Below are 23,650 nucleotides of genomic sequence, written 5' to 3'. Positions count from 1 at the left end.
TGGTATTTTCTCAATAGATGTTGAAAATCTAGGTATTAGACTGAATTCCTAGGTTGTTAGAATAAATTCTGTATCACAAACATTTTCTTTTTTTTTTTAAAGTTTATTTTTAAAGATTTTATTTATTTGTTCATGGGAATACACAGAGAGGAGAGAGAAGCAGAGACACAGGCAGTGGGAGAAGCAGGCTCCATGCAGGGAGCCCGGCGCGGGACTCGATCCCGGGTCTCCAGGATCACACCCTGGGCTGAAGGCGGCGCCAAACCGCTGAGCCACCGGGGCTGCCCCATAAACATTTTCTTATGTACAGTTTGTCCCTGGATGATGTGTGGGTGGGGGACCCTGACCTCTGGTGCAGTTGAAAATCTGCATATAGCTTTGACTTTCCATAACCTAACTACTAATAGCCCTCCTGGTGACAGCACTCGGCGAACATACATATTTTGTATGCAACATGTACTGTGTACTGTGTTCTTAGAATGAGTCAGCTGGACAAAAGAAAATAACATTCAGACATGATAAGAGAATACATTTACATAGCTGTCCTGTATGTATCAGGAAAACACTGCATGTAAGTGGACCCACACTGTTCAAGGGTCCACCATAGTTGCAGGCTCTTCTCAGGAGTGGTTGATGCCATGTTGGATCCCAGTGAGTGTCCTTGGGTTGATGGCACATGCTCACAATTGCTCAGGAGCTGAAATGAACACCTTACCTACTAGGCTTTGTGTGTGTGCAGCATGGTGGCCCAGGCAGGGTCCTCAGGCAGCCCACATGGAAGCTTTTGGCAGGTGCTGTATTGCACCTCCTGAGGGGCTTGGGTAGGTGTCAGTGCCCACTCCAACCACACACAGGCTTTGCAGCGTCATTGCTGATTGCTTATCGACAGCTAAAGTTTAAAAGCAGCAAAATTAAACTAATTGATGGATTAGAAAATAGAGCAAATATGGTAAAGGATTAGCAGCAAGGAATTGGCCAAAAACATACTTGGTAACAGAAGATGGTTCACAAACAGATGTTTGCTAATAACTGGGGGGGGAATGCACATTAAAACAAGGTAGTTTTTTTGACATTGAAACATAGCCTAGTTTTTCATGATTACTGACTTAGCATTTTTGTCTGTTTTTATTCCTGAATGAAGTTTCTGATGCTGTTCGATTGCAGAGAGATTGGAGCTTTGCAAAGACACACCCTCTGCTCAGCAGTCTGTACCGCAGGGTGGGTGTCGTGCAGTGTTAAGACCTGCTGCTCCTGTGCTGAGTGGCACTGTTTCCACGGGGCTCTGTGGCTCCCAGTCTGGGGAGAGAAAAGCCAGGAGGCTCCTCAGACACAGCCATCCACACCTGGACCCCTGGGGTCCCAGACTGAACTTATAAAACATCTTCTCCTTGAGAGGAGAATCCCTCCTTGCCCACACTGACAAGGGCAGAAGTGTCACGGTTTGGACTCTGTGTTGTGTCTGCTGCAAAGTGGGGTGGATGCGGGGAGCCAACTGCCTGTTGAGTGGCTTGTTTTGACAGCCAGGTTGGGGAACTTTTGTTTCAGCTCTTTGTGATGCTTAGTCCAGAGGAGTTGATTGGACACTTAGAAGAAGTTCTGGGAACACATGAAGTGAACTGGCAGCACGTACTCTCCTGTGTGTCTACGCTGGTGATCTGCTCACCTGAAGCACAGCAGTTGGTTCAAGGTACACTTGGTTGGGAGCCCCATGTCTCCTCATCTGGGCCCGTCATCCACCTGTGGTGCCAGCACTGCTTGCCAGAGCCTCATGTAGTTGGCATTTGGCTGCTCTGGTTACTTATTATCCAGTCTCTTGCATGTGGCAGGGGGCATGTATATCCTCCTAACTGGCACGCTCTACCTCCAGCAGAATGTATGCATTTTATTTTACTGCATGTCATGGTCTGCCAGCCATGACCAGAGATTCCCTCCTAGATTGGGTCACTCGATTATTGGCCCGTGCATTCGAGAGCTGCGACCTGGACAGCATGGTCACTGCGTTCCTGGTTGTGCGTCAGGCTGCACTGGAGGGCCCCTCTGTGTTCCCATCCTATGCAGACTGGTTCCAGGTGAGCTACCTCTTGGCAGTCATTGCCAGGACCCTGATTGCCATCCTTGCTACAAACGCATTCTGTGGGTCAGGGCTATTCCTCTCAGCCTCCCCCTGGGGCTCTGTGCTACCTTGTCCAGGGTCTGGCTGCTCCCCTCATTAACACATTGCCCACGCCATCAGGTCTCTGAGGCAGCGAGTGCCGTCAGGAAAGTGTGAGAACAAATGTGACTGCTACTGCCTGCACCATGTATTGCGTCCCAGGGGAGTGCTCCTCAGCTTCCTGGGGTCTCCTCTCTGTTTCTGCCATATCCATGTTCTTGGGACGTTTGTGCAGATGTTCACAGACCCACTGCAGTCCCACTTCTGAGCTGGTGTCTTCTAGACATCAACTTGGAACGTTGGGTGTATATAAATCTGTCGTGGAAAAAGTTGTCTAATTCTCTGTACAGGTTTTGGGTTTTCCTGCCACACCACCAGGGAGGTGTAGTTATTGCTTCTTTGTGGGGAGCCAACCTTATTCTAGTTCTGAGGGTGGCTGCACCTGTACCGCCAGTGTGGTAGCCTGCCCTGGCCCAGCCTCTGCCTGCTGGGCCATCGGTACAGGACAGGTGGTCGTGGTGTTCTTTCTTTATTCCTTTATTCTGTGGAGCTGCTGCTTCTCAGCCCTGTGTTCCCCCAGCAATGGGCCCAGGGGCCCCTGTTGGACACACATGTCCACAGCCTGGGTACCCTTGGCGGTCACACAGAGCTGGCCTATTTCCTGTGTCTGCCAAGAGCTGTGTGCCTAGGTGATTTGGTCATAAGCAAGGTGTACCCCAGTCCTGGTTTTTTTTTGCTCAGTTCCCTGGGTGACATAAGGACAGGAGTGCTTCAGAAGTGCTGTTGGTGATGGGGTTTTTTATTTTGTTTTTTCTTTTACCTTTTAAATTAACTTTATTGAAATATAATTTATAGAAAATGCACCCAAGTTAAGTGAATGGTTGGGTGAGTTTGATAGATGTTTAGTATTTGAAGATTGTTTTAATCTTTATTTTTAAGAATATTAATGTAAATAGACCAACATGATTTTAAATTTGAGCCCCTTGGGGTCATGAATTATGGTTCTTAGCTCGTCACGGTGTGCTTAGATGTAATTTTTCTAATGAAAATAACTGTCTTTTTCCTGGAGTGACACTAAAGGCTGTTGCAGATCTGGGGAATCTGTCTGTTACTTTAGATTATTGATGTAAATACTTCAAATAAACTGTGCATCCCCCCTAGGAGCTTGTTTGTATTCCTGTTTCCAGGATGTCATTGAGGCTCCCACTTTTTTTCTTTTTAAGATTTATTTATTTATTTATTCATGAGAGACAGAGGCAGAGACAGGCAGAGGGAGAAGCAGGCTCCATGCAGGGAGCCCGACGTTGGACTCTATTCCGGGTCTCCAGGATCACGCCCTGGGCTGAAGATGGCCCTAAACTGCTGAGCCACCTGGGATGCTCAAGGCTCCCTCTTGAGTGGATGTTACAATGAATCACTAATCCTTCCATGTAGACAGATTAGAGGGAGGGAAATGCTGCCCTTGTACTTGAGTGGGAGCTGAAATGGTGATGTGGGGCGGTTTTCTTGTCATCTGGTGGCCTTTGTTGTTTTTTTGTTTTTTAGTTTTTATTTTAATCATCTGGCACTGAGGACAAGTACACTTCTTTTCATTTTTTTAAAATTAATTAATTAATTCATTTATTCATTTATTTATGATAGTCACAGAGAGAGAGAGAGAGAGAGAGAGAGAGGCAGAGACACAGGCAGAGGGAGAAGCAGGCTCCATGCACTGGGAGCCTGATGTGGGATTCAATCCCGGGTCTCCAGGATCGCGCCCTGGGCCAAAGGCAGGCGCCAAACCGCTGCGCCACCCAGGGATCCCCATCTATTTTTTTTTTTTTATGATTTTATTTATTTATTTTTATTTTATTTTTTATTTATTTATTTATCTTTTTAAGATTTTTTATTTAATTATGATAGTCACACACACAGAGAGAGGCAGAGACACAGGCAGAGGGAGAAGCAGGCTCCGTGCACCTGGAGCCCGACGTGGGATTCGATCCCAGATCTCCAGGATCGCGCCCTGGGCCAAAGGCAGGCGCTAAACCGCTGCGCTGCCCAGGGATCCCCTAAGATTTTATTTATTTATTCATGAGAGACACACAGAGAGAGAGAGAGGCAGAGACACAGGCAGAGAGAGAAGCAGACTCCATGCAGGGAACCTGACGTGGGACTCGATCCCTGGACTCCAGGATCAGGCTCTGGACTGAAGGCAGCGCTAAACTGCTGAGCCACCTGGGCTGCCCAGGACAAGTACACTTCTTAATCCCGAACGCCTCTTCCCCCATCCCCCCATCTCCCTCGCCTCTGACATTCTCAGCAACACCTGTTGTTTCTTGTGACTGATTTTAACTTTTTTGACAGGTGTGAGGTAGTATCTCATTGTGGTTTTGGCTTGTATCTCCTGATGATGAATGATGTTGAGCATCTTTTCATGTGTGTTGACCATTTGTATGTCGTCTTCGGAGAAATGTCTATTCATGTCTTCTACCCATTTTTTAATTGGATTCTCTTTTTTGGGGGGGAGTATTGAGTTGTGTAATTTCTTTATGTATTTTGGATACTAGCCCTTTATTGGATATGTCATTTACACATATCTTCTCTTGTTCTGTAGGTTGCCTTTTAGTTGTATTGATTGTTCACTTTGCTCTATAGAGGCTTTTTATTTTGATGAATTCCCAGTAGTTTATTTTTACTTTTGTTTCCCTTACCTCAGGAGACTTATCTAGAAAAATGTTGCTACAGTCAATGTCAGAGAAATTGCTGCTTGTGCTCACTTCTAGGATTTTTTTTTTCTTTTCTTGGTTAAGATCTCACATTTATTTATTTATTTTTTAAAGATTTTATTTATTTATTCATGAGAGAAAGAGAGAGAGAGAGGCAGAGACACAGGCAGAGGGAGAAGCAGGCTCCATGCAGGGAGCCTGATGTGGGCATTGATCCCGGGTCTCCAGGATCAGGCCCTGGGCCGAAGGTGGCACTAAACCGCTGAGCCACCTGGGTTGCCCCAAGATCTCACATTTAGATCTTTAATCCATTTTGAATTTGTTTTTGCGTTTGGTGTAAGAAAGTGGTCTAGGTTCATTCTTTTAGCTGTCCAGTTTCCCCAGTACCATTTGTTGAAGAGACATTCTTTTTCCCATTGGATAATCTTTCCTGCTTTGTTGAAGATAAATTGATCATAGAGTTCTGGGCTCATTTCTGGGTTTTCTATTCTATTTTCTTCATCTGTCTGTCTGCTTTTGTGCCTGTACCATATTGTCTTGATCACTACAGCTTTGTAAGATTTTTAAAATTGATTTTATTTTACTTTTAAATTTTTAAGTAATTTTTAGACCCAACATGGGGCTTGAACCTACAATCCCATGATTGTTATAGCTTTGTAATATAACTTGGAAGGCCAGAATTATGATGCCTCCAGCTTTGTTCTTTGTTCAAGGTTGCCTTGGCTGTTTGGGGTCTTTTAGAGGTTCCATACAAATTTTAGGATTGTTTGTTCTGTGAAAAATGCTGATGGTGTTTTGATAGGGATTGCACTAAATCTGTAGATTACCTTGGGTAGTATAGTTAAGTATTTTAACAATATTTGTTCTTCCAGTCCATTCTCATGGGATGTGTTTCCATTTCTTTGTGTTCTTTTCAGTTTCCTTCATTAGTGTTGTATAGTTTTCAGGGTATAGGTCTTTCACCTCTTTGGTTAGGTTTATTCCTAGGAATCTTAATGTTTTTTGGTACAGTTGTAAAGGGGTTGTTTTCTTAATTTCCTTTTCTGCTGCATCATTATTAATGCATAGAAATATTAAAAAAATATGGATGTTGATTTCATATCCTGTGACTTTACTGAATTTATCACTTCTAGTAGTTTTTTGGTGAAGTTTTTTGGGTTTTGTATATATAGTATGTCATCTGCAGATAATGAAAGTTTTACTTCTTTCTTACTGATTTGGATATCTTTCATATCTGTTTGTGGTCTGATTTCCTAAGTACTATGTTGAATAAAAATGGTGAGAGTGGAAATCCTTATCTTGTTCCTGGTGTTAGGGGGAAAGACTCTCAACTTTTCCCTTTTAGGATGATGTAAGCTGTGAGTTTTTCAGCCTTTATTATGTTGAGGTATGTTCCCTCTAAACTTAATTTTGCTGAGGGTTTTTGTCATGAATGGTGCTATGCTTTGTCAAATGTTTTTTTCTGCATCTATTGAAATGTCATGTGATTTTTATCCTTTCTCTCATTGATGTGATGTGTCACATTGATTTGTGAATATTGAACCACCTTTGCAGCTGCAGAATAAATTCCACTTGATCGTGGTGAATGGTTTTTTTAATGTATTGTTAGATTCGGTTTGGTAGTATTTGTTGAGGATTTTTGCATCCATGTTGATCAGGGCTGTTGGCCTATAATTCTTTTTTAGTGGAGTCTTTATCTAGTTTTGGTATCAGGGTAATGCTGGCTTCATAGAATGAATTTGGAAGTTTTCCTTCAATCTTTTTGGAATAGTTTGAAAAGAATAGGTATTAACTCTTTTTAAGTGTTTGGTAGAGTTCCCTTGTGAAGCCATCTGGCCTGGACTTTTGTTTGTTGGGAGATTTTTGATGACTGATTCAATTTCTTTGCTGGTTATGTGTCTGTTGAAGTTTCCTGTTTATTCCTGTTTCAGTTTTGGCAGGTTATGTGTTCCTAGGAATTTATCCATTTCTTCCAGGTTGTCCAGTTTGTTGGCATGTAGTTTTTCATAATAATGTCTTAAAATTGTTTGTATTTCTGGGGTGGTTGGTTGTCACTTCTCTCTCATTCGTGATTTTATTTGGGTCCTTTATCTTTTTTTCTTCATAAGTCTGGCTACAGATGTAATCATTTTTATTGCCTTTTTTTTTTTTTTTCTTCAAAGAACCAGCTCCTGGTTTCATTGATCTTTTTTGTTTTAGTTTCTATATTGTTTATTTCTTTTTTTTTTTTCTTTTTTTTTTGTTTATTTCTTCTCTAATTTTTTTAAGTACAACTTATTTATTTATTAAAAGATTTTATTTATTCATGAGAGACAGACACAGAGAGAGAGGCAGAGACATAGGCAGAGGGAGAAGCAGGCTCCATGCAGGGAGCCCGACATGGGACTTGATCCTGGAACTCCAAGCTCATGCCCTGAGCTGACAGCAGATGCTCAACTGCTGAGCCACCTAGGAGCCCCTCTTCTCTAATCTTTATTATTTCCTTCCTTCTGCTGGTTTTAGGTTTTGTTTGTTGTTCCTTTTCTAGCTCTTCTGCGAGTAAAATTGTATTGTTTGAGGTTTTCCTTTTTTTTTTTTTTTTTCCTTTTCTTCTTAAGGTGGGCCTTTATTGGTATAAACTTTGTACTTCAAACCACTTTTCCACATCCCGGAGATTTTGGGCTGTTGTGTTTTCATTTTCATTTGTTTCTGTGAACTTTTTTTTTCTTCTTTGACTTCTTGGTTGACCCACTGATTATTTAGTAGCCTGTTTTACCTCATGTATTTGTGGTCTTTCCACGTCTTTTCTTGTGGTTGATTTCTAGGTTTATAGTGTTGTGGAGTTTGTTCTGCTAGTCTTCAGGTCGATTTCTGGGGCATTTGGGATAATTTGATAGTTATCTAGTTGTGTTCATGGGATGAGGTGAGCCTAGGGTCCTGCTCAGCTGCTATCCTCCTCTACCTGGTTGCTTTTTGTGTCTGCACCACCACCTCTTAGAAGAATTATGTCGTGCACTTTGGCACAAGTGCTGAGGGCCTCAGATGCAGTGGCGGTGGCTCTGCTGGTGAGCTGGGCCAGGGCAGGGCTGTGTGTGGCTAGGGGTTCAGTCGTCTTGGCAAAGGCTCATAGTGGCACTGCAGGGCTGATACCCATTCCGAAATTACTAGCACTCCCTGGGCACCCTCAGTTCCTGGCTCTCTGCAGTGTTGTGAGGGGTGACCCTTCTTGGCCACTCCTGCAGTGACCTTGTCCCCTCACAGAAGAGTCTGGGTGATCTGGGTGATACCATGTGTTCAGAAGTGGCTTCATCATATAGAATGTGTTTGTTTAGGAAAGAGGCCTTTTCAGGGCTGCTAATACATTGTGCTCCTGAGAGTCACAAAAAAATAACACAGTTACTGTTTTGTATAGGAATATATTTTTAATTAAAAAACTTTCTTTATTTGAGAGAGAGAGCGGGCACGAGCAGGCAAGAGGGAGAGGGAGAAGCAGGCTTCCATGGAGCAGGGAGTCCAAAACAGGACTCGATCCTAGGACGCCGGGGTCATGACTTGAGCTGAAAGGAGACACTTCACTGACTGTGAGCCACCCAGGTGTCTCTTTATTTTTGTTTTAAATGAACTTTCAGCCCATGTTGTGAGGCATGCAGAGCTGTGGCATTGTGAGATTACAGGAGGCCAAGCAGCTGTTTCCCTTTGGATGCAGTTGAGCCTCTGTTTCTGCCGTTCTGTGATATGTACCTGGGTGGGTGGCGCTGCCCCTTGTGGAGCCAGCCACCTGGCCTCATGCCCGCCTCTCCCTCCAGGCCTCTTTTGGGAGCACAAGGGGCTTCCACAGTGGCAGCAAGAAGACACTGGTCTTTCTCTTCAAGTTCCTGTCAGACCTCGTTCCCTTTGAGGCTCCAAGGTACATGCAGGTGAGCAGCCACCCAAGGTGCCTCAGGCAGGGGCAGTCTCACCGCCCACCATCCTGCTGGTTTTCCCTGATGCACACGTGCCAGCTAGGGATGTGATTGTGCACTCGGCATGGAAACCATGTTTATGATGGTAAAGTGCCCAGGAACCAGCCGCTTGTCCATCCCTAAGAGGTGGTTGGTGAGCACTGGTGTCGAGTGGAGGGTGACAACACACAGCCCCCCACAAGGATGAGACAGTTCTATGTGCTGGCATAGAAGGATGTCTTTGGCACCCACTTGGTGGGAGGAGCATATATGCGTATGGCACAGCCCCATGTTCGTTTTCTTAAAATGATGGATATTTTCTTTCCCTCCCTCCCTCCCTTGTAGGTTCAAGTTTTTACTTAAATTCCAGTTAGTTAACATATAAAATGTTGTATTTTTATATTGAAGGAGAATCAACAGAATATACCCCAAAGTGCCTGTGGCCATTTCCTTCCAGAGGTGGAAAACATTACACCCTTGTATAGAATTTGCATTTTTTATAACAAAGCTGTATGAATCTCATGGTTAAAGATGCCTTATTGCAAGCTTTCTTTTTTAATTAGATAATGATGCCCAGCATTCTATGGGGTGTAGGACACTGGAAACTGATTCTTCTTTTTGTAATTAAGAAATTTGTATTACATTCCAAAGAATACATGTGACCTAAGGGACATAGACTAGAGACTGTATCATCACTGAGTGAAGCTCAAAACTTCCAGCCTGCCCTGAGGGCTAGACCCTTCATCTCCCTGGGGCACCACTGTGTTTGTGCTGTAGGAGACAGGGTGGGGGGTTTGGGAGGGTGAGGAGGGCAGGGGAGTGGGGTTGGGAGGTGGTGCCAGGGTCAGGGAGGGGCCTGCCTGGCCCGCTTCTGAAGGAATGTGCACAGGTATACTTGGAGACCCTCAGCTGTGATTTTTGTCTGTTTTATCTCTAGCGTTAGCCCCCTGTGGACTTTGGCTAATCCTTGACTCTCCTGCCATCCACAGGAGTACAAGTATCCAAAGCAAGCTGTTGCTGTTTCCCAAGAAAGTCACCCATAGGTCATGGGCTGACATAACCCTGCTCTGCCCACAGGTGCACATTCTCTACCCACCGCTGGTGCCGAGCAAGTACCGCTCTCTCCTCACAGACTATGTCACACTGGCTAAGACGCGCCTGGCTGACCTGAAGGTGAGTCTTGGCCTCCCTGCCGTTCTACTCCCCTGCAGCAGTGGCTTCCTCAGCCTCTCCCCACAGAGGCCAGGGCCTTATGCTCCTGACCACATCTCCTCTGCAGGTTTCAGTGGAAAACATGGGCCTCTATGAAGATCTGTCTTCAGCCAAGGATGTCACAGAGGTAATGTCACCTCGGTTCTGCTATCACCTGTGGCCTCTTGCCTGTGCTCACCAAGCACAGGCTCATTTCCTGGGACTCTCAGCCTTTTCTTCCTAGTATAGCTGGAGGATGTGAGTTAAATTTTCAGAACAGGAGCAAAGCAACTTAGTGTGTGCAGGAAGTTCTGTCTTTTAGATCTTCATTCATGTGGATTTGCATTACAGAGGCTGTCTTTAAAATGGGACAGGAGAAAGATCCTGTATTTCTGAGAATTACAGAAAAAAAATGTTAACTATATTTACATAAGCCAAATGTCAGATGGTGGTATAGTGTGTGTATATGTTATTCTAAGACTTTTTTTTTTTTAAGATTTTATTTATTCATGAAAGACACATGGGGGGTGGGGGGACAGACACAGGCAGAGAGAGAAGCAGGCTCCATGCAGGGAGCCTGACATGGGACTTGATCCTGGGTGTCCAGGATCATACCCTGGCCGTAGGCGGTGCTAGACTGCTGAGCCACCTGGGCTGCCCATTTTAAGACTCTCTTACTTAAAGGTTGTGAGTGGCTGGAGAGCCCTTACGGCTGCCATTAAAGTATTAGGTGAATATTCTAAGTATTTAATGTTGGTGTCTATTAACATTGCTGTCAACATATGTTCATATGTTGTCATTTCATAATTTTTTTAACTCTCAAAAATTAAGTTCCTTCCCCTTCCCACTTCAGAGTTTTTCTTTGGAACCCTGTATTGTCCTAGGGCAAGCCCAGGGGGTGACAGAGGTTCCCAGAGGTGTTGACTGGTCCCTGGGGTGACTCTTTTGAGGTGTGATCTTTCTGAGACCTTGAAGCAGCAGTCGGTCCCTTTCTGTGGACTCGTTATTGGTTTGTGGCAATATCCCCTTGCTGTGTTGGCAGCGACCATATTGTCCACCTTGAAATGGCAGGGTTGTCTTTGTGCTGCAGGGTAGGCTGATGGCACCCTTCTCTGCTCAGTCTCTTTTCTTTCGCATCTTTTGTTCTTTCCCATCTTCCCTGTGTGGAACCAGCCCCACAGCCAAGCACACCAGGATGTGGAGAAGGCCATCGCAGTGTTTGAACACACGGGGAAAGTCCCTGTTGCCGTCATGGAGGCCAGGTAGGGCCATGCTTCCTGGAGCTGTCCCGTCTATTCTCAGCCGCGGGGAGCAGGGTGGCTGTTGTATTTGTGGATGACTGAGGGTAGGTGTTCCAGCACAAGTCCTGTAGTGAGGTGGTACCTCAAAGAGCCCTTGCTTTAAAATTCATTTTCTTGAGGTAAAACCAATGGATATTGTTGAGTAGAGCCAAGACAGAAGGATGAGATGAGCCCATGGTTTAATAATGATTTTTCATCAGTGCTCCATGGGTGACCAGTGTGGAGCCAGGACTAAACTGAATAGCAGAATTTTGTTGAATTTGGTGTGATCCGGAGACATCTTGAACTCTGGATTCTACCAGTGTGGGCAAGGTTTTTGAAGGTATTGCTTTTCAGAAATGTGAACTGAGTCTAGCTCCCAGGATTTCTGAAATTACTCAGGTTGCATGGCTGTGTCTCACACAGTGTCTTCAAGATCCCTGGGATGCAGGCCCGTTGTTTCCCTTTGCATGAAATGTCCCAAAACAATGAAAAACTGTGGTATGGGGCACCTGGGTGGCTCTGTCAGTGAATGTCCAACTCTTAGGTTTTGGCTCAGGTCATGATCTTGGGGTCCTGGAATCAAGCCCCATGTTGGGCTTCATGCTCAGCAGGGAGTCTGCTGAAGATTCTATCTCCCTTTGCCCTCCCCCCTCCATTCACTGGCTTGCCAGCACATGCGTGTACTCTGTTCTCTTTCTCTTTCTCTGAAATCAATCAATAAATTTTTTTTTAAGATTTTATTTATTTATTCAAGACAGCCACAGAGAGAAAGAGAGGCAGAGACACAGGCAGAGGGAGAAGTAGGCTCTATGCAGGGAGCCCGACATGGGACTTGATCTGAGCTCTCCAGGATCATACCCCAGGCTGAAGGGAGCGCCAAACTGCTGGGCCATTGGGGCTGCCCTCAATAAATAAATCTTTAAAAAACAAAAACAAAACAACCCTGGTATAATATCACAGCCATATGACACAAATGAAACAACCCATGTGGTGCCTCCCTGTGAATGGCAGTGACTGTCTGTGGAAATGGATGTTCTCATAGTTTTCAGGAAGACGTTCTAATGTTTCTGTCATCTGACCGAGTATGTGATGCCTCTAAACGTGCTCTTCTGTGTTGCAGTATCTTCAGGAGACCCTACTACATGTCGCACTTTCTCCCTGCCCTGCTCACACCTCGAGTGGTCAGTACATGTGCTCGTGGACTTGGTGCCCAGTTGGCAGAGAGCAGATGTCTGACTTGCATCACATCTTCTCCCACAGCTCCCAAGAACCCCTGACTCCAGAGCGGCCTTGATAGAGTCCCTGAGGAGGTATGCAAGGACATGTGTTTCCAGAAGGGCTTTGGACAAATGCAAAAAATTGTGTTTTTTTTGTAGAGAAAAGTGTTTTATCACATATGTTTTTATTGATAAAATATTGGCTCAAAATTTATGAATATATTAAAAAGAAAATTTCTTTAATTCTGAATATCATTTTTCTTTTTTTTTTTTTTTAAGATTTTATTTATTTATTCATGAGAGACACAGAGAGAGAGAGGCAGAGACACAGGCAGAGGGAGAAGCAGGCTCCTCGCAGGGAGCCTGATGTGGGACTCGATCCCAGGACCTGGTTCATTCCCTGAGGCGAAGCCAGATGCTTAGCCACTGAGCCAACCAGGATCCCCTATTTTTAGCTTTTTTATTACACATTTATAGCTACAAAAATATATGTGTATATATGGACACATCACACTATGTCACTCTGCGGTTGGCATTTCCACTCACCCTGGTGGCTGTGGGCTCTGGGTCACCACTGAACCAAAGAGTTGAGTTCTGTTCTGTGGCTACAATTCCTTGTTGCAGAAAGTGAGGTCCTCATGGCCTGCAGAATACCTGCCTTGATTAACTTATCTATCCCTGTAACAGCTCTCAGGTTACCTGAAATATAATGTATTAATAGTGCTTCAGTGAGCAGCCTTGCATGTATCTCCATGAAAACTTAGAATTTTTAGTGGTTTTCCTTAATTTTATAGATTAATTAAAAACAATTTTTTTTAAAATTTTTATTTATTTATGATAGTCACAGAGAGAGAGAGGCAGAGACATAGGCAGAGGGAGAAGCAGGCTCCATGCACCGGGAGCCCAACATGGGATTCGATCCCGGGTCTCCAGGATAGCGCCCTGGGCCAAAGGCAGGTGCTAAACCGCTGCGCCACTCAGGGATCCCCTAGATTAATTTGTGTATAGTTGACTTTGTTATGGTAACAATGTTTTCCTTCCATGAACATAGTATATCTATTTAAACTTTTCAGTAATAGATTTTTCTATCTTGTAAATTTTTTTTCATTATACTGCTAGGTCCTGCTAGATTTTGTTGTTAAAAGCGTATCATTTTCTTTCTTTCTTTCTTTCTTTCTTTCTTTCTTTCTTTCTTTCTTTCTTTCTTATTTATTTATTTATTTATTTATTTATTGTTATTGCTGAGGTATAGGTGCTCCTGTATCTAATAACCCTGTTTAACTTATTTCTAAAAGGTGCTTGGTAATTTTCTTTGTAGATAATTGCATTGTCTATAAGAATAACAGTTTGTCTTTTCCTTTTTGATCTTTATACCTCATTTTTGTCTCATTGTGTTGGATAGGCTTTTTAGGTATAATATGAAATTGTAGGGATTAGAAGTTAGCATCTTGTCTTGTTCCTGACTGAAATTGGAACGCTTCTCAAGTTTTACCTAGGGACGCCTGGCTGGCTCCATGGTTGAGCGTCTACCTTCGGCTCAGGGTGTGATCCCGGAGTCCCGGGATCAAGTTCCGCATCGGGCTCTCTGCACGGAGCCTGCATCTCCCTCTGCCTGTGTCTCTGCCTCTGTGTGTGTGTGTGTGTGTGTCTCATGAATAAATAAATAAATCTTTAAAAGTAAAAAATTTAAAAAAATAAAGTTTTACCTATACTTCTATTTGCTGTAGTCTTTTTATATTTTCATATGCTTTTTACCATATTAGGAAAGTTCCCTCTATGTGAATTTGCTAAAGATTTTTTTTTTTTTTTTTTGCTAAAGACTTTTAGCATGAATTTATACTTTCATTGAATCTCTTTTAAGATTTTATTTATTTATTCATGAGAGAGAGAGAGAGGCAGGCTCCATGCAGGGAGCCCAATGTGGGACTCAGTCCTGGGACTCCAGGATCACGCCCTGAGCTGAAGGCAGGTGCTCAATCGCTGAGCTACCCAGGGTCTGCTTGGTAATGATGTCTTATATTATATAGACTGTTGTATTTGGTTTACTGATCCTTTGTATAGGATTTTTGCATCTGTGACTCATATTTTTTTACTCATCGTGGCTGCTTTGACTTCAAGGTTATAAGCCTTACCTCTTTCCTGTCTCCTGAAACAGTCTATGTAATGCAAGGATTCTGTGTACCTTTTAGTTTGGTGAAGGTTGGCTATAAAGTCATCTGTTCCTAGTGTCTGTTTTTTTTTTTTTTTTTTTTTTTTAAGATTTTATTTATTTATTCATGAGAGACACACAGAGAGAAAGAGAGAGGCAGAGACACAGGCAGAGTGAGAAGCAGGCTCCATGCAGGAAGCCCGATGCAGGACTCGATCCCAGGACTGCTGGGATTATTCCCTGGGCCGAAGGCAGGCTCCAAACTGCTGAGCTACCCAGGGATCCCCTAGAGGCAGACTCTTAACAGCTGACTTAGTTTATTTGAATGGTTATTGGTTTAGTCGTGTGTTTTATTTATTCTTGAGTTAGTTGTATATGTTTCTACAAAACCATCTATTTCATCTAAATTTTCAAATTTATTGACATAGTATTGTTTATCACATATGTGTGTGTGTGTGTGCATACATATATATGTATATATGTTTTAACCAGGCTCCACACCCGACTCACAACCCTGAGATCAAGACCTGAGCTCAGATCAAGAGTTGAACACTTAACTGATTGAGAAACGCAGCTGCCCTTCGCTTTTTTTGTAATTCCTGCTAGTGTTAATTCTGCCCTTTTCTTTTTCTTTTTTTTTTAAAGATTTTATTTATTTATTTTTGAGAGAGAGAGATCATGTATGAGAGAGAGCACAAGCAAGTGGAAGGGGAGAGGGAGAGGATGAGGCAGGCTCTCCACGGAGCAGAGAGTTTGATTCAGGACTCGATCCCAGGACCCTGAGATCATGACTTGAGCCAAAGGCAGATGCTTAACTGACTGAGCCACCCAGGTGCCTAATAAGTTCTTAAACTGGTTGTTAACTCAGTGTTTTATTATCTTTCTTGTGTGTACGTGTGTGTGTGTTATAAGATTTTATTTATTCATGAGAGCCACAGAGAGAGAGGCAGAGACATAGGTGGAGGGAGAAGCAGGCTTCATACAGGGAGCCCAGTGCAGGACTCGATCCCAGGACCCCAGGATCACACCCTGAGCCAAAGACAGAAGCTCAACCACTGAGCCACCCAGGTACTCCCGCTCTGGGCTTTTCTTATATGGCTCTTATAATATTGATGTATGTTCCCTCTATCCCTACACTGGAAGAATTTAAATCAATAAAAGATACTATACTTTGTCAAATGCTTTTTCTATATCTATTGAGAGAATCATACTATTCTTGTCCTTTTTTATTAATGTGCTGTATCATATGGGTTGATTTCTGGATGTTAAAGCACCCTTGCCGCCCACGAATAAATTCCACTTGGTTCTGGTGAATAACCCTTTTAATGTTCTGCTGTATCCTATTATTAGCTAGTATCTTGGTGAGAATTTTTGCCTCCATATTCATCAGGGATATTGGTCTATAATTCTCCTCTTTGATGGGTCTTTGTCTGGTTTTGGCATCAAGGTAATGCTGTCCTCATAGAGTTTGGAAGTTTTCTATTTCTATGTTTGGAAACAGCTTCAGAAAAATAGGTATTTCTTCCTTAAATGTTTGGTGGAATTCCCCTGGGATGCCATCTGGGCCTGGACTCCTACTTGTTGGAAGACTTTTGATGACCGATTCAATTTCCTTACTGGTTATGAGTCTGTTCAGGGTTTCTGTTTCTCCTGTTTCCATTTTGGTAATTTATATGTCTCTAGAAATGCATCCATTTCTTTCAGATTGCCTAATTTGTTGGCATATAGTTGATCATAATATGTTCTTATAATTGTTTGTATTGTTTGGTGTTGGTTGTGAGCTCTCCTCTTTTGTTCATGATTTTATTTATTTGGGTCCTTTCTCTTTTCTTTTTGATAAGTCTGGCCAGGGATTTATCAATCTTACTAATTCTTTCAAAGAACCAGGAGCTCCTCATTTCATTCATCTGTTCTTTTGGTTTCTGTTTCATTGATTTTTACTCTTCTCTTTATTATTTCTCTTCTCTTGCTGGGTTTAGGCTTTATTTGCTGTTCTTTTTCCAGCTGTTTAAGGTGTAAGGTTAACTTGTGTATATGAGACTTTTCTTGTTTCTTGAGAAAGGCTTGTATTGCTATATACATCCCTCTTAGGATCACCTTTGCTGTGTCCCCAGTGGTTTTGAACAGTTGTGTTTTATTTTCACTTGTTTCCCTGAATGTTTTAAATTCTCTAATGTCCCAGGTGACCCTTTCATTCTTTAGTAGGATGCTCCTTAGCCTCCATGTATTTGAGTTCTTTCCAAATTTCCTCTTGTGATTGAGTTCCAATTTCAAAGCATTGTGGTCTGAGAATATGCAGGGAATGATCACAGTCTTTAGGTACCAGTTGAGACCTGATTTGTGAACAAGTATGTATTCTATTGTGCACATGAGAATGTTCCGTGTGCACCCAAGAAGAATGTATATTCTGTTGCTTTAGGATGAAATGCTCTGAACATATCTGTGAAGTCCATCTGATCCAGTGTGTCATTCAAAGCCCTTGTTTCCTTGTTGATCTTCTGCTTAGATGATCTGTCATTTGCCATGAATGGGGTATTTTAGTTCTTTACTATTACTGTATTATTATCGATGGGTTTCTTTAATTTTCTTATAAATTGGTTTATGTAATAGGCTGCTCCCATGTTAAGGGGATAAATATTTACAATGTTTAGATCTTGTTGGGTAGACCTTTTAGTTATGATATACTGTCCTTCTTCATCTCTTATTACAGTCTTTGGTTTAGTATCTAATTTGTCTGAAAATGAGGATTGCCATCCCAGCTTTCTTTTGATGTCCGTTAGCATGATGAATGGTTTTCCACCCCCACACTTTCAATGTGGAGGTCTCCTTGGGTCTAAAATGAGTCTCTTGCCAACAGCATATCAATGCTTTTTTATCCAATCTGATACCTTGTGCCTTTTTTTTTTTTTTTAAGATTCTATTTATTTATTCATTCATGAGAGACACAGAGAGAGAGAGAGAGAGGCAGAGACACAGGCAGAGGGAGAAGCAGCCTCCATGCAAGGAGCCCGATGTGGGACTCGATCCCGGGTCTCCAGGATCACACCCTGGACTGCAGGCGGCGCCAAACCGCTGCGCCACCGGGGCTGCCCCTTTGTGCCTTTTGATGGGAGCATTTACATTCAGAGTAATTATTGAAAGATTAATTTAGTGCCATTGTATTACCAGTAAAGTCACTGTTTCTGTAGATTGTTTCTTTCTGGGTCTGTGTTACTTTTGGGCTCCCTCTTTGCTTAAAGTTTCCATTTTACTATTTCTTGCCAAGCTAGTTTAGTAATCACATATTCTTTTACTTTCTATTTGTCGTGGAAGCTCTTTGTCTCTCCTTTCATTCTGAATGACAGCCTTGCTGGATTAAGTATTCTTGGCTTCATGTTTTTCTCATTTAGCACCCTGAATGTATTATGCCAGTCCGTTCCAGCCTGCCGGGTCTCTTCGGAAAGGTGTGCTGTCAGTCTAATGTTTCTACCTTTGTAGGTTACAGACCTCTTGTCCAAGCTGTGTTCAGGATTCTGTCTCTGAGATTTGTAAATTTCACTATTATATGTCAGTGGTGTTGACCTATTTATTCATTTTGCCTTTTTCAATCCCCATATTAGGGAAGTTCTCAGCTATAATTTGCACCAATATACCTTCCTTTTTTAAAAAAATATTTTATTTATTTCTTTATTTGAGAGAGCACAAGCAGGGTGGTGGGCAGAGGGAGAAGCAGACTCCCCACTAAGTGGGAGCCCGTCTTGGGACTCAATCCCAGAACCCTGAGATCATGACCTGAGCTGAAGGCAGACACTTCACCGACTGAGCCACCCAGGGGTGCCAATACAATTTACTCTAACAAACAGACCAAAATACACCAAGAATCTAGTGTATGACTCTGTTCTCTTTGTCTATCTGATCATATTATTTTTTGCTAGTCTTTTTTTTTTTTTTAGAGATTTTTTTTTATTAATGATAGTCACAGAGAGAGAGAGAGAGAGAGGCAGAGACACAGGCAGAGGGAGAAGCAGGCTCCATGAACCGGGAGCCCGACATGGGATTCGATCCCGGGTCTCCAGGATCGCGCCCTGGGCCAAAGGCAGGTGCCAAACCGCTGCGCCACCCAGGGATCCCTTTTTTTTTTTTTTTTTATAAAGATTTTATTTATTCATTCATGAGAGTCACAGAGAGAGAGAGAGAGAGAGAGAGAGAGAGAGAGAGGCAGAGACACAGGCAGAGGGAGAAGCAAGCTCCATGCAGGGAGCCTGACGTGGGACTCCATCCCAGGTCTCCAGGATCACGCCCTGGGCTAAAGGCAGGCACTAAACCGCTGAGCCACCCGGGCTGCCTGTGTTAGTCTTTTTAAATTTCATCTTTACAAGTACATTCTATCCTTTCAATGTATTTAATTTATATATATATATGTTTTTCATTCTTAATAATTTTGAGATGTAGTTTTTCTAACAAACTGACCAAAATATACTCAGGATATAGTGTATTGCTCTATTCTGTTCACCTGATTGTGTTTTTTTTTTCTTTCAATTTTCATTTTTAGTTACATTCTATCCTTTCATTGTACTTAATTTTGTTTTTGTACATATTTATTTTTTTCTTTTTTTTTAAATATTTTTTTTATTTATTTATGACAGTGAGAGAGAGAGAGAGAGAGAGAGGCAGAGACACAGGCAGAGGGAGAAGCAGTCTCCATGCACCGGGAGCCCGACTTGGGATTCGATCCCGGGTCTCCAGGATCGCACCCTGGGCCAAAGGCAGGCGCCAAACCGCTGCGCCACCCAGGGATCCCGTATTTTTCTTTCTTTACAATTTCAGGATCCAGTTTTCTAACAGACTAAAATACATGAAGGATCCAGTGTACTGCTCTTTCTGTCCATCTGTCTGATTCTATTTTTTGTTTGTTTTGTTTTGGGTTTCTTCTGATTTGTTTAGCGTATATTTTTCTAGGGTCATTGTTGCCATTTTAGTATTTTCTTTTCTCATTCATCTATTCTCTGGACAGAATAACAAGATGGAAAAATTCACCTCAAAAAAGAAAACAAGAGGTGATACTGTCAGGAACCTATTCAGTATGGATATAAGTAAGATGTGGGAACTAGAGTTCAGAATAACAATTATAAAGATACAGGTTGGACTTGAAAAAAAAGACCAGGAATCCTGGGTGTGACACCAGAAGAATCCCTTTCTGGAGGAAAAAAGCCTAAAATCTAATCAAGTCGAAATCAAAAAGGCCATTAAATGAGATGCAATAAAAAATGGAGGCTCTGACTACTAGGATAAATGAGGCAGAAGACAGAATTAGTGATCTAGAAGACAAAATAATGGAGAATAAAGAAGTTGAGAAAGAGAGATAAACAGCTACTGGATCACCAGGGCAGGAGTCAAGAGATAAGTGATGCCATAAAGCAAAACAATACTAGAATGATTGGGATCCAAGAAGAGAAAAGGTAGGGACAGAAGGTATATTGGAGCTGGGGAACTTGGATGGCTTTGGCTCAGGTCTAGATCTCGGGGTCCAGGGATTGAACCCCTTATTGGGGGCTCATTGTACTCTCTCTTTCTCAAATAAATAAATAAAATCTTTTAAAAAAAATAGAACAAACTGTATCCCAAAATTGTAAAAGAAAGAACAACATATATACACAAAAATAAAATACTATGAAAGGATATAATGTAACTGTAAAAATGAAAATTTTATTTTATTTTCTTTTTTTCTTTTTTTTTCTTTTTTTCTTTTTAATGAAAATTTTAAAAGGTGAAAAAAATGTTGGTAAAAGAAATTCATTGAAAAAGGAAAGAGGGCAGCCCCAGTGGCGTAGCGGTTTGGCGCCGCCTGCAGCCCGGGGTGTGATCCTGGAGACCCGGGATCGAGTCCCACATCAGGCTCCCTGCATGGTGCCTGCTTCTCCCTCTGCCTGTGTCTCTGCCTCTCTCTCTCTCTAGCTGTGTCTCTATGAATAAATAAATAAAATCTTTAAAAAAAAAAAAAAAAAAAAAGAAAAAGGAAAGAAAAAAAAAGGTTAAAATTGAAAGGCTAAAGCATCGTGGGAAAGAACTCATGAATTCTATATAATATTTTCCCCTAGTGGTGGAGTTTAGCAGTTCTCTATGATCCGTAAACTCCATCTTGGCTGTAGGGTCTGGCTTATCTTCTGGGGAGGGGCCTGTGGCCTTGATTCTCAGATGTCCTTGCTCTGGGTGGAATCGCACTGCCCTTGCCAGGCTAACTTACCTGCTCCAAATTGCTCTAGGTGGATTTTGTTCCCCAAAGGCTTTCCAAGCTGCTCTAGAGGGGAAGTGAAAATGGTGGGCCCCCACTCTCCAACCCTGGAGTGCAAGCTCAGGGCCCCCAGGGAAAAGCAGTTCATCCCTCTCATCTCCCCAATCCCTGTCCGCACTCTGCTCACTCAGCCTGGGACCGAGTGTTTCTGTCTCAGGCACACTATCCTGTCTGGAGTCTCCAAACCCTGCACGCTCCTGTGGTGTATACCCATGCGGCTCCACCTGGGGGAGGGAGGAAAGTCTCCTGGCGGTTCTCCTCATTGCTGGGCTCCTGCTCGAGGAGCCGTGGCCAACCTTCCCTCTGTTCTCAGTCTCTGGCCACCCCGAGCTGAGAGCCGGCTCCTGGGCTCAGTGATTGCAGCCTACTTCCCCACCCCAAAACCTGGGAACTGTGCCACATTCACACCCCTGTCTTCCCATGATCGCAGGGATCCTGAGACCACCCTTGTCACACCCAGGATTCCACCCTGCTGAGCCACTGAGCATCTTCCAGGCAGGGACATCTCACATGGGAGCGGACTTCTAACTGTTCTGATGTTGTGCTCTGCTGCTCCATCAGTTAACCCACTGCCAGAGGCTCTCTTCCTGTGGTCTGTCTTCCAATAGATGGCCTCTGATTCACTTCTGCCTTGCAAAAAGTGGTCACTGTATTTTTAGAGTTGCAGCTACTCTTTTCTTAGACCTCAGGTGAGTTCAGAAGTATTAGATGAATTCCTGGGCAGATGGAGCTGAGGGCTCCTCTTCCTCACTGTGTTGGACCAGCCTTGCAGATGGGCCCTCTGACCTGAAAACTCGTCCTTCAGCACTAAGACATTTTCTCAGATACTTTTAAATCTTTTGTTATGAAAAATTGAAGAGATAAAAGTAGAATAGTGTTTATGTCATGCTCACAGGCCTCTGTACCCCCAACGAAGCAAAGCCCAGACACAGACGCTGTTATTAACTTGTTTCCCGGCAGGTCTTTTTCTGTGTGATTTCCTCTTGCTGCTACCACTTCGCCAGGATTGTCTTCTGACTTGTTCTCAGTCATGTTTTGCATATTTGGGGGTTTGGGTGTTATTTTTTCTGGGGCATTTCTTCCACTTTACCTGCCCGACCCTTCTTTCATTGTTTTAGCTCCCTGAGGATGAGCGATGTCTGAAATGCTCTTTTCTGTGAATTTCTCCCATTTCCTCAGATTTGCTCTTTTCATTTGCATTGGTTTCTAATCCTTAAACTGAGGACTTTTGACTCTCCAGTCCTAGGGCTATGGTTGTGCTGTCCTCTGCCTGGCTGTGGGCTGCAATGGGACCCCTACCCTGGGACACATCATCTCCTTTCCTGGCTTGTCAGGGTTTGCAGCACCATCGGGTGGGCTGGCCTCTCGCCTCATTGCTTGTTTCTAGACTGTGTGTCCTCTAGGCCACACCTTGCCTTTGTCCCATGCCTGGGCTGTCATGTGTGGCTCCTGCTCCTCTGAAGGTGACTCTACAGCTCCGGTCCCTGGGCTTGTCCGTGTGTCATGAGAATGTGCTGGCCAGGGGTCCATGCCCTGCAGAGTCCTTATCTTAGGACTTTGTTCTATAACTCTGTGTATTTTTAATGACATTAATTGGTGTTTTTCTCATTATTACTCATTAAAAGTAATAGAAGTTCATTTTAAAAGTTTGAAAATTACCAAACTTCAGTGAGAGAAGTAAAAATCATTTATGAGGGGATCCCTGGGTGGCTCAGCAGTTTAGCACCTGCCTTCAGTCCAGCGCATGGTACTGGAGTCCCAGGATCGAGTCCCACGTCAGGCTCCCTGCATGGAGCCTGCTTCTCTCTCTGCTTGTGTCTCTGCCTCTCTCTCTCTCTCTCTCTCTCCGTCTCTCATGAATACATTTAAAAAATATTTTAAAAATTAAAAAAAATCATTTATGATCTCACTCTCCTGTGACAACCACAGTTGGCAGGTATTTATATATGACAAATTATGAAACAGTAAGAACCATTGGATTACATGCATGTAATTTATTTTCTTTCTAAAAATGGGGTTATACTATAAGGTATGGGTAGTAGATTATGTCATGCATTTTGTTTTTTGATCGTTATTGGAATTGTAACCCTGAGAACTAATTTGAGTCATAGTTGATGTGGTTTTCATGTTTTCTCCTGATCCAGAGCAGATAAAATACCCCCATCTCTGTACTCTACCTACTGCCAAGCCTGCTCCAGTGCCGCAGAGAAGAAGCCGGAAAGTAAGGTTAATAGGTCTCCCTGTCCCTGAGATGAGTACCTTTCTGCTTCTCTGGTCAGGAGGTGTGCAGGGGATCCCTCAGCCAGTGCTGGTCTCGCTATGTCAGGAGGGACCCACCTCACTTGTCAGGTCACAGGCTCACAGGCGCCCTGAGAAGTTAACTGACAGGCCATGTCCCTGATGTGCTGCTTAAGCCTATGATATGGTTTCTGTTTGCTGTCCTGATTCAGATGACCAGGTGGCCAGGCTTTGAGGCCTAGAGAGTTGATTCTGAAGCAGGGTGTAGTGGGTGGTCTGCGATAGCTTGTTTGAATGGTTGAATTGTTCCATACTGGGTTGGGGATCACTCACCTCCTAGGGATCGGTGGTATAGACCTAGGTCCAGTCTGTGCCAGCATGCATGATACAGCGGTGCTTGGAGCCACTGTGCAGACTTGCTGGCCTGTTCCTGCCTTTCCCGTTCTCTTCACTAACAGGGCGATGGTAAGAGGGCCTGTCCTCCACTTGGTGAACAGTAGTGTTTGTTTGCTGGTTTAAGT

General features: G+C 43.3%; 1 protein-coding gene across 15 annotated transcripts in view; it reads left to right on the top strand.

Moving 5' to 3' along the window:
- Positions 1–23,650, top strand: part of FANCA (FA complementation group A) — a 61,970-nt gene that overhangs the window by 13,341 nt on the left and 24,979 nt on the right. For 10 of the 15 annotated variants that reach the window (XR_012027874.1, XR_012027876.1, XR_012027875.1 and 7 more), the window contains exons 12-21: positions 1,142–1,218; positions 1,546–1,687; positions 1,936–2,069; positions 8,646–8,756; positions 9,858–9,953; positions 10,060–10,119; positions 11,145–11,233; positions 12,375–12,435; positions 12,515–12,564; positions 23,036–23,112. Coding sequence is in view for 9 of the 15 variants with exons in the window: in XM_072819624.1 (XP_072675725.1) it covers positions 1,142–1,218; positions 1,546–1,687; positions 1,936–2,069; positions 8,646–8,756; positions 9,858–9,953; positions 10,060–10,119; positions 11,145–11,233; positions 12,375–12,435; positions 12,515–12,564; positions 23,036–23,112 (897 nt within the window). In the remaining 6 variants the exon portion in view is untranslated. Of the gene's footprint in view, positions 1–1,141; positions 1,219–1,545; positions 1,688–1,935; positions 2,070–8,645; positions 8,757–9,857; positions 9,954–10,059; positions 10,120–11,144; positions 11,234–12,374; positions 12,436–12,514; positions 12,565–13,957; positions 14,130–15,532; positions 15,689–23,035; positions 23,118–23,650 lie in introns of those variants that run through there. The other 5 variants (XR_012027878.1, XR_012027877.1, XM_072819632.1 and 2 more) reach the window with 5 other exon arrangements.

The sequence above is a fragment of the Canis lupus genome, chromosome 3, assembly GCF_048164855.1.
Source record: "Canis lupus baileyi chromosome 3, mCanLup2.hap1, whole genome shotgun sequence".
NCBI classification, from domain to species: domain Eukaryota; kingdom Metazoa; phylum Chordata; class Mammalia; order Carnivora; family Canidae; genus Canis; species Canis lupus.
Note: the sequence above shows the minus strand (reverse complement) of the source record. Positions and strands in the feature narration are given on the sequence as shown.